Below are 14338 nucleotides of genomic sequence, written 5' to 3'. Positions count from 1 at the left end.
TTGTTTCAACACATCACTTAGCACGAAGAGCATGACCGCAAAAATAACCATTGGAAATCTGTGCATAAATAACCTAAAATATCTTCATCAGTCAAATATATCACATATACGGCAGCAGTATTAAAAAAAATTGGCAACATTCAAAATTGGCCACATTCATAATGACCATTATGAGATAATACAAACATTAGAAAGAAAGGCAGGTTTTAAGCATAAAAGAGTAAGTTTGAAACTCAGTCCCAAAAACTACAGAGCATGAACAGGCAATTGTAGAATTAGATAAAAGGCCAAAATTTGTTTTAAAACAGAAATACTGTGAAACCCTAGGAAAGAATTTTGGACACAAAAGCCATTTGTCAGACTGTGAAGTGCCTCAAAAATACTGCAAATACTTCCTCAGGGAATAATGGATTTGATTTCACTTAGGATCTGGCAATAACATTAAAGGTCACTGATAACAATATCCCTCACTGCTTTGATTGATAAGACAAAGTAGAGTAAGGAGCTTTTCAAAATACTAGGTGCATCATGTCATAATAACCATTAAAAATGACATAAGAATAGATGCAAACCCTCTTTATTCTGGACAAAAACAAAAAGGAGTAGAACCTTTAGCACTTAAGATTACAAGAGTTTCTCGTTGAAAATCTTAAAAAGATAAAAAAAAAAAAAACGTCTCCATATTCTTATATTAATAACTAGAAAGAGAAAACAAGACTGCAAATCTCTGCAAATGCAATTATCATAACTACACAGTGCTCTGCATAATTTTTTTTTAGGAGTGCAGGGACATTTTTATTGCAGTTCTCTGTCGTTTTCATTTCCTTTCACAAATAAGAAGGAAGGTGACACATTTCCATCAGATACACATTTGCATCCATAACAATAAAAAGTCATAAAGGTTCTCAGTAGGATACTTGCTTAATAATAATAATAATACTATAGCCTCTCTTAAACTTTCAAACATCAGCAGCAGCTAAGTTTACACCAAAAGTAATGAAGATTTCCAGGCTGGAAAGTAAGACAATGTGCCGCTTCAACAGAGGGTGGAAGCTGGTGCTCTGCAAACCAAGTAGCATGTGCTAGTTCTTTAGGCGCAGGTGACAGTAATGACAGTATCCTTGTTGAAACAAGGCTTATAAAAGATGGTAGAACAGGTATCTTAGAGTGAAAGACTAAATCATAATTATCCTTGCTGGAAAAAAAAACTACTAGTGTACTTTCAGCAGGGGACCTCAGCCCCAAAATCTACAGGAATACCAACAGGAGAATAGTACTCCAATTGAATCAAGTACAGACAGAACAAAAAATCTTGGCATGTGGTATTAACACTATCGCCTACAGTAATATAGGGTCTTAACAACAGTACTTAGTTTTATGGTATTGTATAACATCAGGGAAGTGTATAGGATATCTTACGAGTAAACTTGTTAGTGATCTGTTTAAAAATAGCTGCAAAGGGGCAGAGGTGAAATAACTTCACCAAAACCAGCACAATGCACTCTATCACAAATCAGTCCTTGTCAACTTCCATTTGAGAAACCTTGTAAGAACTGCACTGTAAGGATGGCAGCATTTTTATCGGTTCCATAACTATGTAATGATGATCACCATTTGCAATCTGGGGGCAGAATTATATCTGGCACTGACAGATTTATAAAAAAAAAAAAAAAAAAAAAAAAAAATTATAGCATACCTTTAACACTGTGCTATGTATGTTTAGTGTGCAACTAAAATAACTTTACATTACAATTCTTTTTATTCAAGTTTGTTTCATTACATCCCCTCATAAGTCTTAAGGCCAACGAGTGACACAAGCAGACAATTTATTTAACCAGCCCGTATTTTCCCATAATGCTTCGAAAACCAAAAGAATTTGAGCTTATAAGAAATCAGTTACAAAAATAATGCTTTACTATAAAAAAGGTAGAAATGCTGTACAAGACTCTCATCTAAAACAAAGTTGAGGCATGCGTTAGTTTGCTGGATTTGGACAAACCGCTAGTTGGACAATCATACGTTAAAGGTTTAAAGTTCTGATAACTTCAGCGACTAACATTACAGGAAGATTTTTTAATTTACTGAAAATTACATTTTTATAATAAAATAAAGTTTTATATATACTTACCAAGTAATTATATAGCCTATGTTTCTAACTCGTGCAGCAGCTAAAAATCTGAAATTCGCTGTAGCATTCGATTGTTTTAGCGTAGGTGACTCGGTCCCTCCCTCTATCGGGGAAGGAAGGGTACAACACAGCTGAATAGCATCAGTCCGTTTATGCCCGTGAGAGGGGAGGAGGGAAAGCTCTGATTCAGTAATTACTCGGTTAGTATATATAAAACTTTATTTTATCATAAAAATGTCATTTTTATATATGTAACTTGACAAGTAATTACATAACTGAATCCCATATTGACAGGAGGTGGGTGTGTATGGACACATGTAATCTCAAAAAATTTTAGTAGAAGAATGAATATGAGACAAAAATTTTATTAGCACTGGTTAAAAATAATTGTTGTACCCTTACCTGTTAAGAGAGCTGCTGCAGACTGACACTGTCTCTGGTTGGCGCTCATCTTAACTATAGTAGCGCAGCAGTGAAGCTGTGGAGCGCCCCTATATTAGTAGGAAGCATTGCAACAAAGGAGTATTCAGAATGCAACAAAGCATCAATGGAGGTTATGCAGCTCATGAAGTAGTCTGACAGCTAACATAACCATAAAGAGTGCCCTTGCCCTGGGTGCAGTACCATAAAGATAGACAACCAGAAAACTTTGTCACCTACACACTGTATTCATTAAAACCATTACCCAACCATAAAAAATGACTGGTGGGTACTCCAGGTACATAGTACCCCCAGCTCCCCAAGAACTCAACAGCCTAATCAAGGTAAAAAGAGGTAAGATAGGAGCAGATTCCTATGTTTCCTCCCCTAATGCAGACAACGGACCCAGGGTACTGCAGTTTTCAAAAATAGTTTCCATTTCATGTAAATAGTGCATTGCAAACACAGATTTGCATTTCCAGAAAGGTGACTGGAGAATCGCTAACAAAGACATGTTATGTTTAAAAGCCAACAGGTGACGGCTCTAATCTCATGGGCTTTAACTTTCAAGACAGGTAGAAGATCCTCACGAATTCCTGAATGCGATTCCAGGATGATGTCTCTCACAAAGAACGATATTGCGTTCTTGAAAAGGGGTCTAGAAAGGTCCTTCAGTCCTTCACAGAGCACCAGAGCTTACTCGAGGGTCCTCTGATCTTTGCTGTTCTATTAAGGTAGTACAGGTAATCTCCAGTTATTGGCAGGCTCGGTTATTGGTGATCTGGTTTTACCAGGGTTGTCTAGAGACGAAAATTGGCAATTTTTGGCACCAAAAATCTCCGATTTCTGCTTATCGGCACCGATAATCGGGTATTGGCACCGATACATACCTAACAGAGGCACCAATCTCCAGTTATCGGCAATTTTCGCTTATTGTCACACTGTCGGAACAGAACCCCCACAGATAACCGGGGGCTAACTACCTCAGTACCCTCATGGGACAAAGAGTCCTCTCTTCCTCTTCTGGTCCAAGAATTTCCATCAAATTCTTAATGGTGAAGGAACAAGGCCGCGGCTTAGAGGGGGTCTCATTCTTAGCCAGGAAGTCTAGCGTAAAAGAGCAGACTGCCTCTCCTTGAGAAAAGCCTACTCTTCTGTCAATGGCTTGCAACTCGCTGACTCTCTTAGCCATGGCTAAGGTGACCAGAAAAAGAGTTTTCCTCGTTAAGTCTCTTGAGGAAATTGCACGAAGAGGTTCAAAAGGAGGGCCTGACAACCATTTGAGGATGACGTCCAAATTCCATGATATTTCAGTGGTCTTGGTCTCCTTGGCTGTGTCAAAAGACTTGATCAAGCCACTAATGTCCAGATTGGATCCCAGATCGAGGCCCCTGTACCGAAACACAGAGCCTAACATTGCTCAATACTCCTTGATCGTCGAGGAAGACAAACCTCTGTTAGTCCTCAGGAAAAGAAATAAGTCCGTGATGTTCATTGCAGAGGTTTCAGAAGAAGTGGCATTATTTCTTCTGCACCAGCTATGGAATACTGCCCACTTCATTTGGCAGACTCAGGAAGAAGACCGCCATCTACACTTAGCAATTGCTTCTGCAGCTGATTTTGAAAATCCCTTTGCTCTGACGAGTCTCCTGACAGTCTGAACCCTGTCCGAGCAAGAGCAGATACATTGCGATGAAACCGGTGGAAGTGCGATTATTTGAGAAGCTTTGGCTTCTGTGGAAGGAGCCTGGGATAGTCGACTAGCAGCTTGAGGAGATCCGGGAACCACTCTCTTCAAGGCCAAAAGGAGGCTATCAAAGTCATCTTCGTGTCCTGATGGGATATGAATTTGTTGATGACCTCCCTCACCATACTGAATGGTGGGAAGGCATACAGGTCTAGGAAGGACCAATTCTGGAGCATGGCATCTGTCGCCCATGCCAGAGGGTCCAGGGTCGGAGAGCAGAACAGCGGGAAGCGATGGTTCTTCGATGTCATGAACAGGTCTATCGACAGCTGTTCCCACCACTTCGACAGGTCACTGCACACCTGTGGAACTAGCGTCCATTCCGTGGGAAGGAACTGTTGCGCTGACTCAGTCTGTCCACTATTACATTTAGCTTCCCTTGAATGAATCTTGTCACCAGAAAGGTGCAGTTCTTCTTCACCCACAAAAGAAGGTCTTTGGTGGCCTCATAAAGGGAGAATGAGTGGGTGCCTCCTTGGTTCTTTATGTAGGCCAAGGCTGAGGTGTTGTCCAGCATCACTGCTGCCGTCTTGCCAAAGGTCACTTCTGTGAATAATTGAAGGGCCAGGTGTACTGCCTTCCATTCTCTTATGTTGATGTGTATGAGCTTCTCTTTTGGAGACCAGACTCCCGAGACTTCCATGTCTCCCAGAAGAGGCCCCCAAAACCCTGATCTGAAGTGGTCTGAGTACAATGAAAGGTTGGGGGTCAGTGGATGGAGAGACTTTCCCTCCAAGGGACGTTCTTCTGCAAGCCACCATCTCAAGTCTTCTTTGATTTCCGGGGTGATCGGAAAGACGAGCGAGTCTGGGTGGGTCTTCCTGTTCCAGTTGGCCTCCAGAAAGAACTGCAGTACACTCATATGAAGCCTCCTCAGGCTTACGAACTCAATGGATGTGAGGGTTCCCAAAAGGCTCATCCAACTGTTGGCTGAGCAGGACTTGAGAGCGAGGGAGTATTGGACTGATTGAAGACAGAATTGTACTCTTTTGGGGGACAAAAAACCTGAAAATTCAGAGTCTATCGTCATCCCCAAATAAAGAATCACCTGAAACAGAAACAAATGCGATTTCTTCTCGCTGATGAGTAACCCCAGATCTTGGGCCAGAAGAAGGGTCTTCTGAAGGTCCTTCATGCACTTTTTCTTTGATGGAGAATGTAGGAGCCAGTCGTCTAGATAGAGGGATGTACAGATCCCCCATGAGGTGAAGCCACTTTGCAAGAGAGGTGAGAATGCAAGTGAATACTTGGGGAGCTCTAGAGAGGCTGAAACACAGCGCTCAAAACTGGAAGACTCTGTTCTGGAACACAAATCTGAGGTACTTCCTGCTGTCTTGGTGTACTGGGGTATGAAAGTGGGCATCTTCCATATCGATGGTCACCATCCAATCCACATTGGATGGACGAGAGAACTGACTGATTTGTTTCCATCTTGAATTTTGCCTTCTGAATGAAGACATTCAGGGCGCTGACGTCCAGGACAGGTCTCCATCTCCCGGATGACTTGGGGGCCCACAAAAAGATGGTTGTAGAACCCTGGAGTGTTGACATCTTCGACCAGCTCTACAGCTCTTTTCGCGAGAGGAGCCGACATCTCTTCCACAAGTGGCGAAAACCTCTCGGAACCTACTGAGTAGGCTGTTAATGCGATGGGCGTTGACATTAAGGGAGGGTTCTTCCTGAATGGGATAGAGTACCCTTCTTTGAGTACTATTGAGACCTACTGGTCTATTCCTCTGGCTTCCCGTTTCTCCCAAAAGTGTAGCAGTCTTGCACCTACTGGCACAAGGAGGACTGGATTCCCATTTACAAGAGGAAGGCTTTGAGGGAGCCGTTTTGGCTGGGCGTGCTGCATGCAGATTGAAGTGTGGTCTAGTGTAGAATCTTGTCTTGTTGCCCCGAAAGGGCTGCTGCTGCTGCAAAGGAGGGGTCGACTTCGTAATGAAAGAAGGAAGGTCCTTGGAGTGTTTGGCTGACTGGGCTAACAAACCCTGTGTTGACTTTTTCTGAAGATCCGACCCCATTTCTTGGACAGTGGCTTGAGGGAAGGGGTGCATGTGGTCCAAAGGAGAAAAGAGAAGTGCTGACTTCTGAGATGTAGTCACATCTTTGGTGGTAAAAGAGCACCAAAGTTCACATTTCTTCAGGACACCCATCGTGAATAAAGAAGCTAGTTCCATTAAGCCATTGCTAATAGCTTTATCTGCACAGGATAAAATCCCCAGCCAGTCTGCAGACAAGTTTTCTGACTATCCTCGCAGTCTTCGATTTTCTTTGCCAGTGCTCCCACGTTCCAGTCCGAAAAGCTTAGGACCTCAAAAACCTTAAACATATTCTTGATGATATGGTCAAGCTAGGCAGTCAAGAGCACAACCTTAGCCGAAGCAAAGGCTGACGCCCTATTACAGTCAATCAGACAGGAGAAGTCCCCCTGGGGGGAGGCAGCGACTCCCAAGGAGGGAGCTTCTCCTGCAGCGTACGCTTGGTATCTCTTAGAAGCGAGACAGGCAGGTGGTGTGCAGCAAGCTGCTTTGCCCTACTCGTCTGAGAGCCAGAAGTCCATTTCCCTCAAGGCTTTCCTGGATGAGGAAGACAAGACCATCTTTGGAAGACTTGGAGACGTCAACAGGCTGGTTCCTCATATAGAAGGCGAAGGCAGGGGAAGCTGGGGTTGCAGGTGAAAAAAAGGATGGAAAGGCAGCCAAAAATCACTGAAGGAGGTTGGAGAAGGGTGTAGAAAGAGGAGGCTGGTCTAATACCTCTTCCTCTGAAGAAATCAGTGAGGACGCCAAGTCAGGAGGATCGTGTGTTACTGCTTGATCTTTCTGCAAGAGGTTTATAATTTTGTCCAAATGGTGCTGAATAGGATCTGTCAACGAAGTATGCTGTATGGGGCCAATGGTGGACGAAGGAATCAACAGTAGAGAGGGTGCCGGGCGCTCAGTTGGGCGCTTGGGGAGCGATGCAGGAAGATTTGAGTTTGGCACCAGACAAACAGGAGTTGGCGCCGGGTGAGCAAAAGTTGGTGCCGGGCGCTCAGTGGGCACTGAGCAGTCGGTTGGTGCTGGCCAGTCGATGGGTGCTGGGCGCTCGGAAGCAGCTAAATACTCTGAATCCGTTGGGCGCTTATCAGGTGAGGATGAGTGCTTCCGTGAGAAGGTCGGGCGCTTGGGCAGTGAATACTGTCGATGGGGAAAACATCGTTCAGGGCTAGCCCAAAAACTAGAGAAAGGCTGAGGACTGTGCTCAATATCCTTTGCACTCTTGCAAGGAAGTGGGGAAGCGTGGTCGGGAACTGTTATGCGCCTCTCAGGAGGACGAGAGATCTCTGAAGAACTAGAAAAAGATCGTGTACTTCCTTACGGACGCCTTTCCAGCGGCTGTCCACCGAGTACTGGGACCATTCAACAGGCTTGGTTGAGGGGGCGCCTACCCATGGGCAAACCCCACCGACCTCCCTTGGACTACCAATATACCTTCTCCCTGGTGCATGGGAGCCTAGCAGTAACCTTGGTCTAGGAGTGCCAGCAGGATGAGTAGACACCTCCTTCACTAGCACTTGACTAACACTTCCACTTTTAACACTGGCTTGGTCCATAAGCACTTTAACTGACACACTTAACTGTTCCATAGTTGAAACAACGAGCCCAAACTTCATATCAACACGGGCTTCTAGACTAGCAATGGTGTTAGGCTTGGCAGCATGGGGACTGGGTGAAGGAGTAGGTTCAGTAGGTAGAGGACTGGTTAAAGGGGAAATAGGAGTAGGAGAGGGAGACAGAACAGGTAAATTGGTATTTGCCCGATTTAGGAGAACATTCTACATTAGCTACATTTCAAGCCTTGGCTCTAAGAGCCACTTTCCTCTTCCTGTCTCGTTCTAACTTACTTAAGTGAGATTTTAAAGTTTTCCTCCTACCTTGATCCCAGTCCCTACACTTGATACATGTCAAATCAATAAAGCAAGTTTGCCCCCTACAATTAGTGCAGATTGTGTGGGAGTCATAAGACGCTTTCATAAGTCTAGTTTTCCAGCCTTTGCTGCAAAACCGGACTACTAGAAGAGCTAGTGTCGGACATCGTCGTGAAAAGTCAAAATCGGGAAATAATTCGCTAATACTGAGTCTATGAATCCTAGGCTATTTGAAAATAGCTTAAATGCTACCAAAAGTTCGGTATACGTCACCAAACGGAGACAAAGGGCAACCATCTGGCGACCAATCTCGAAACAATAGCTGCTGTGGCAACTGAATTATAGACATTAACCGGCAGAAATGGACTGACGCTATTTAGCGGTGTTGTACCCTTCCTTCCCCGATAGAGGGTGGGACCTAGTCACCTACACTAAAACAATCAAGTGCTACCGCGAATTTCAAATTTTTAGCTGCCGTGCAAGTTAGAAAACATAGGCTATGTAATTATTTGGTAAGTTACATATATAAAACAGACGGCTATATTGGTAGCATTTGCTGCATACTCAAAAAATTTTCATGACGTATAGTACAGTACTTGAAATTTATCAATTCTTTGATTTAGATTGTCCCTTTCAGGACCAATATTAATCATTCTGTGAAAATGGCTTTAAATCTTGAAATATCACCCACTAAAAACACATTAAAGTCGAACATTAAACAGTACAGTCATCCCCATCAAACACTAGCCATTTCCAGCTTAGAAAGTTAGGTAAAGACTGAACAAGTAATAGACAAGGTACATTTAGAGACCTGTACATCTATACAGTATGTCATTATCACTATCAACATCACCATCCCACGTGCAATACCATATCATCCTACTACTACAAGGAAAATAAACAAACCTGTTCTTGTCCTTTGAAATATATTGTTTCGTATGTTGGCAAATCCTGCTCGGCATCAGGCGCTGGGGAGGGCGGACACATGGAGCGACGAGGAGGTTTGGGTGGTGGCACAGGCTACAGAAAGCATAATAACAAATTTGATTAGTAAAGCTAACTGAAGCTTTAATCAAAGCTGGTTGTTCATATATACAATTATTTTATTTAAGAAAAAAGTTGTATTAACCAGTAAATAACTGGTTGTTATGCAATGTAACATTTTATATTATCATTTTTTCTTAAAAACTTGCAAAATAGCAATTACCCTACATATATAGCATACACGAATATTCATAAACAAATATCTTCTACCTACCATATTTACAAATATAAGTACCTCTACTAGCCTAACTAAAAATAGATCCCAAGTGATACTAAAATTACCTATGACACTGCAACATCACAACAGCTAGTGCACACTAGGTCTACATATACTGTATAATCTACCATTAAAGAAATAAAATGACACAACTTCATCATATAACCACTACATATTTACACAACTAATACATAAAGGAAATTGATTTTGTTCATCCACAAATCCTAAATATACGAGCAGTACAATAACGACCAGGATATTCAAACCACAAAAATTCAGCTTGGAGTAAACATTCATATCTTCTTTCAATTAAACATAAATTAAAAATGTTTTTCACTGTTACATTCCAAAATCCCTTCACTTGAAAGACAAGCATTATGTCAGTTCTATTCTGTAATTTATATTTTCAATCATCTAAGAATTATTTCGATATCAGAAAATCTAAGCTGACTCTGTCCTTCTCTACAATATCTAATCCACCAATGAAATCCATACTTTTATGAATACAATCCTGTCTTTTAAGGCCTTCTCTTTGCTTTAAATTACCCAAATGGATTTTTCATCTGCTATACAAATTACAAAATACTTAGAACAAAGATCTGTAGAGACATTTTTTAAAAACATACCCAACATTTAAGAAAAAATCAACCACAAATCTTGGACAACTTTGCCATACCATTTAAGTCATCATTAAAGGTATCACACAACCAGCTACAGGAAGTGTTATTGAATCAAATGCACTGAATATATAATATTCAGTTATCTTTCTTAATAAATCTAAACAGATCAAAGAGAATGTAACCAATACAGTACTTAAAATAAAAGATATAAAACTGCACTCTTAAAGAACATAAGGAATTCCTCCTTAAAGATGGCAGCATATGCACAGTACTATTTAATTTTGAAACTCATCAAAATGGCCACATTTCTTGGTAATACTTTACACAGTAACACAGACCTTGTTAAATAATGATATAAAGAAAACAGAAAATTCCAAAGAAACTGAATTTCAGCATTGATAGGGAATCAAATTATCCCAAACAGGAAAAACTCTACAATCATCAAAAAGCAATGCAAAGAGTTGCACCACTCTGAGGCAACAGAATTCACCTAGCATTTATCTTTACAATGATTATCTACCCAATACATCATCACTTAAGGAAAAAATAAATTTCTTGAACTATAAATACCCTAAAATGTGTTCAGTAAAAGCTTCATCAATGTTCTTTGATAAGAAAACCTTTATAACTTTAACCCAAAGAGATGTCATGTGACTGAGGAAGTAAAAGGAGTTCATCAAAATAACAAAAACTACAGGGTTTCCTAACCAATGAGGTGGGGTATTACTGCAGCATTCTTTATTTTCCCAGGTGCACTACATTCCACCTTTTACTTTTCATCTGCTCCCTTCAGTCTCTTCCCACTCACACAGTATCTTTGGCTCTTGCTTGAACTTTCATCTTTCATTGAAGAAAAACCCTATAGTCAAGTCCTTAACAGTTCATAAAAGGAAATCATATGTCTTGCTGAAGGACTTAAGAGCAACAGGATTCTTCCTACCAGAATTAATATTCCTGACAAATTCATATGTCATTATTTGTAATAAAATTTTGTAAATACAGTAAGTGCCTAGCTTACCAAATCATTTCTGAGAACTTTCTTTTGAGCATAACAATGTGCAAATGATTGTGGCATTGTTGAACTGATAAGTGGACAGTAATTGACTACAGCTCATCTGATATAGAAAATCTACAGGTAGGTGGATTACAGCTAACAAACACCTTACCCCAACCCCCAAAACTTTAGGCCACATTTACACCAAATGAATTGATTCAAATCAATTCATGAAGAATCATTTGACTATGAGTCATTTTGAATCAATTCGCTGACAGAGCCAAACTGAGTCAGCTGCCAGTACTCAATACATAAGACTGTCAAAGAAACAAATAATGATGCATGGGAAGTACTAAAGCCATAGTATATGTCTGTACCCAATGATCATCAATGGAGAGAAGAAATAGAGATATTTTTCAAGGAAATTGGCCGAAGCAAATCGGTGACTTTGAGTCAAATCGAATCTGCGTCATTTGAAATGACTCAATTCACCTGGTGTGAATGGCTCTGTTGAAGTTTATGAGATGCATCAAGATAAATCATGAATTGATTAGATTTGCTTGGTGTAAATGTGGCCTGTAGCCTTATGCTTACATCACATACTGTGATTCAAGAAAAATGGACACAGGGTAATTCTTATAATTTTTTTAAATGTGTCCTACAGGATGAAAAATATAATGGTTTCACTGCTAAAAAATGTTTTACTTACTAACCATATTTTCCATCAACAAATAATACATTCAAGAATGAAAACTTAAATAAATGTGCTGCAAAATGATGTCAATGTGACATACTTAATTATGATGCCCATCTAATTTTTGTTTCATATTACCAAGTCAAATATTGCACAACAGCATCATACATTACTTCACAATACCTTAATACAAATTTTGATTTCCCTAGTTCATTTTTTTCTGAATGGTGCCCAGTTCATTTATTCTGAAAATTGTTGCGATTCAAATAATCACCATGGATAAGGCCAAATTTTTGTTTATTCATACATATAAAAATAGAAAAAACTCACGCCTTAATCATATTAAATAATCAGAGAAAATCTGAGGAAAAAATCAATATGAACCATAAATACCAAATACATCATAATTTTGCACATTCCTTATGGAATGTTTGTTAGCAAAAGAAGCAAATGCAATAGGCAGAGGCAATAAAAGATATATTCAAAGCAATAACATAATTTAACAAATAATAAATCTGAATCTAAACAATCCACTGATTTTGCTTTGTTTAGAATAAGGTGCGAGTTCTTCACTGAATCACATGAAACTCACAAGTTCAGGAATTAAAAAAGCAGATGACTGCTATACTCCAAGATACTATGACCAGTTTGTACAGAAATACATCACATTACAGTTAATGTATCTACCTATAAAATAAAACACAAATATAATCTGATAAGGTCTACATCAAAACACAGATGGGGTAGTCATGGGCAACAAATAAAACAAGCAAAAGAACAGCATACCAAATGAATGAACAGTACACTTAACACCAACAATAAAGCTCAACTGTCAGTGGACTTGTATTTAAAAGACAAGCTTTTCTCAAAAGTTTTCTATATTCAACCAAAGTATTTGTCTCAAAATTTGCAGAGAAATTTAGATCTCTTTAATAAGCAAAGCAACATATTAGACCAAAAAATTATTATACAAAGCTTTAAGCTAGAGCATTATATGATAAAATGAGGAATGGGATGCTCATTAGTCCTTACAGTGTTCCCATATGTGCTATTATAACAAGAAAGGGTACTGGTTTACGCAGTCAAGTTAGCTAATAAATTTTGTTTATGCATAAGAATGCAAAATCTTAGTGTAAGGTTGCTAAACTACGTGCAATTTAATTATGGTGTTTAAATCATGAGTTAAGACATTTTTAAGGATTTGAGTGGTCTCAAATTCTCATGTTAAAACCATTTCATATGCAGTGTATTTTATAATGCAAGACCTTTCAAGGGGTTCAGTAATAAGACAATCATCATCTGCACTTCTTCAGACAGAGGAGCTAGCTATTTGAAGATGACACTCAAGTTCGACAAAGTATTTAAAGACAGGAAAACTAGCTTCAGTAACTCAAATCAAATCAAGACGGCAACATACTTGAATCTAAGGGAAAAATAAAATCAGGAGAACAAATAAGGGAACCCATACAAATAGGTATTACTGTACAGTACAAATGTTGCTGATGGGAAAACACACGCTTACTGAGAGAGCTGTGTAGTAGTAATAATCTGTTGCACTGTGCAAACACTACTGCTGGGGTCGGTGAAAATGGTGAGACGGTGAAGGCAGCAACATGCACAGCTACTCACTTCTACTACCTTACTGCTGGAGGAATCAGAGCCACCCGCTACTGTGTTTCTTCTGGTGACAGCAGTGCTGTTTGACGAGACAGGACTAGTAACAGGTTGAGACGGGAGCTCATCCGAAGGGGGCCGCAAGAGACGGGAGTCACGGGAAGACCTGAGAGATGCCGAAGAGCTACGACAAGAGCGAGGAGGTGGTGGTACTTCATATAAACCATCATCATCTCCACACCTGATTTCAATGATAAAGTAATGAAAAGCTCAGTGAAATATTCTTTGTCAAAACTCTTGTTTAGTTTCATAATCCCTTGCCATAAATCTCCCAAAAATATACTTTGTTGAAAGCATTTTAACAGTGCCTATAAAGGTTACAAAAATATGCCAGACCACTTTGCTGATTAAAGCTCTCATTTTAACAGTGGCTAAGAACCAATAAAGGACCTACAATGTGGAAGAACAACAGTGCAGAAAATGAATTTCTATCACCAAAATAAATTCCTCTAATTCACCCTCGTACTTGAAGCCTAGAGCAACAGTGCAGAAAATGAAAAGTGAATGTCATAGTTAGTTCAACAGTATCTCTCAAAATACAAAAAACATCATCAATTCTTGACTCTGATACTGTATTATGGTCAATGAATTTCATGTGACTTGGCTATATCATGAATCAACCATTCTTCCATAATCTTTACTCATCCATATGATATTTTCTCTACATGGAAATAGCTTTAACCTTTCATAATTAATAGCTTACAGTAAAAGTATCATCCTACATAGTTGAGGGACTCATATAATATCACCTGTTAAACTTTTTAACACTTGGCTACATTAGGGTTACAAGAACTATATAGAAAACAGAAAACTCTCTCTTAAGGCAATTGTTGTTTATCAGGTACCTATTCACATATCTTGTATTACACATTCACAGTCCAATGCAA

General features: G+C 39.8%; 1 protein-coding gene across 25 annotated transcripts in view; it reads right to left on the bottom strand.

Annotated features, from left to right (window-relative positions):
* The window catches only part of LOC136828387 (ankyrin repeat and SAM domain-containing protein 1A-like), a 254063-nt gene that overhangs the window by 106558 nt on the left and 133167 nt on the right, over nucleotides 1-14338 (bottom strand). For 14 of the 25 annotated variants that reach the window (XR_010850023.1, XR_010850024.1, XM_067086389.1 and 11 more), the window contains 2 exons: nucleotides 13407-13632; nucleotides 9115-9228 (listed from right to left, as the gene is read on the bottom strand). Coding sequence is in view for 22 of the 25 variants with exons in the window: in XM_067086389.1 (XP_066942490.1) it covers nucleotides 9115-9228; nucleotides 13407-13632 (340 nt within the window). In the remaining 3 variants the exon portion in view is untranslated. The remainder of the gene's footprint in view (nucleotides 1-9114; nucleotides 9229-13406; nucleotides 13633-14338) is intronic. The other 11 variants (XR_010850025.1, XM_067086390.1, XM_067086394.1 and 8 more) reach the window with 1 other exon arrangement.

The sequence above is a fragment of the Macrobrachium rosenbergii genome, chromosome 42 (assembly GCF_040412425.1).
Source record: "Macrobrachium rosenbergii isolate ZJJX-2024 chromosome 42, ASM4041242v1, whole genome shotgun sequence".
Lineage (NCBI taxonomy): Eukaryota > Metazoa > Arthropoda > Malacostraca > Decapoda > Palaemonidae > Macrobrachium > Macrobrachium rosenbergii.
This window is presented reverse-complemented; position numbering and strand designations above follow the sequence as displayed.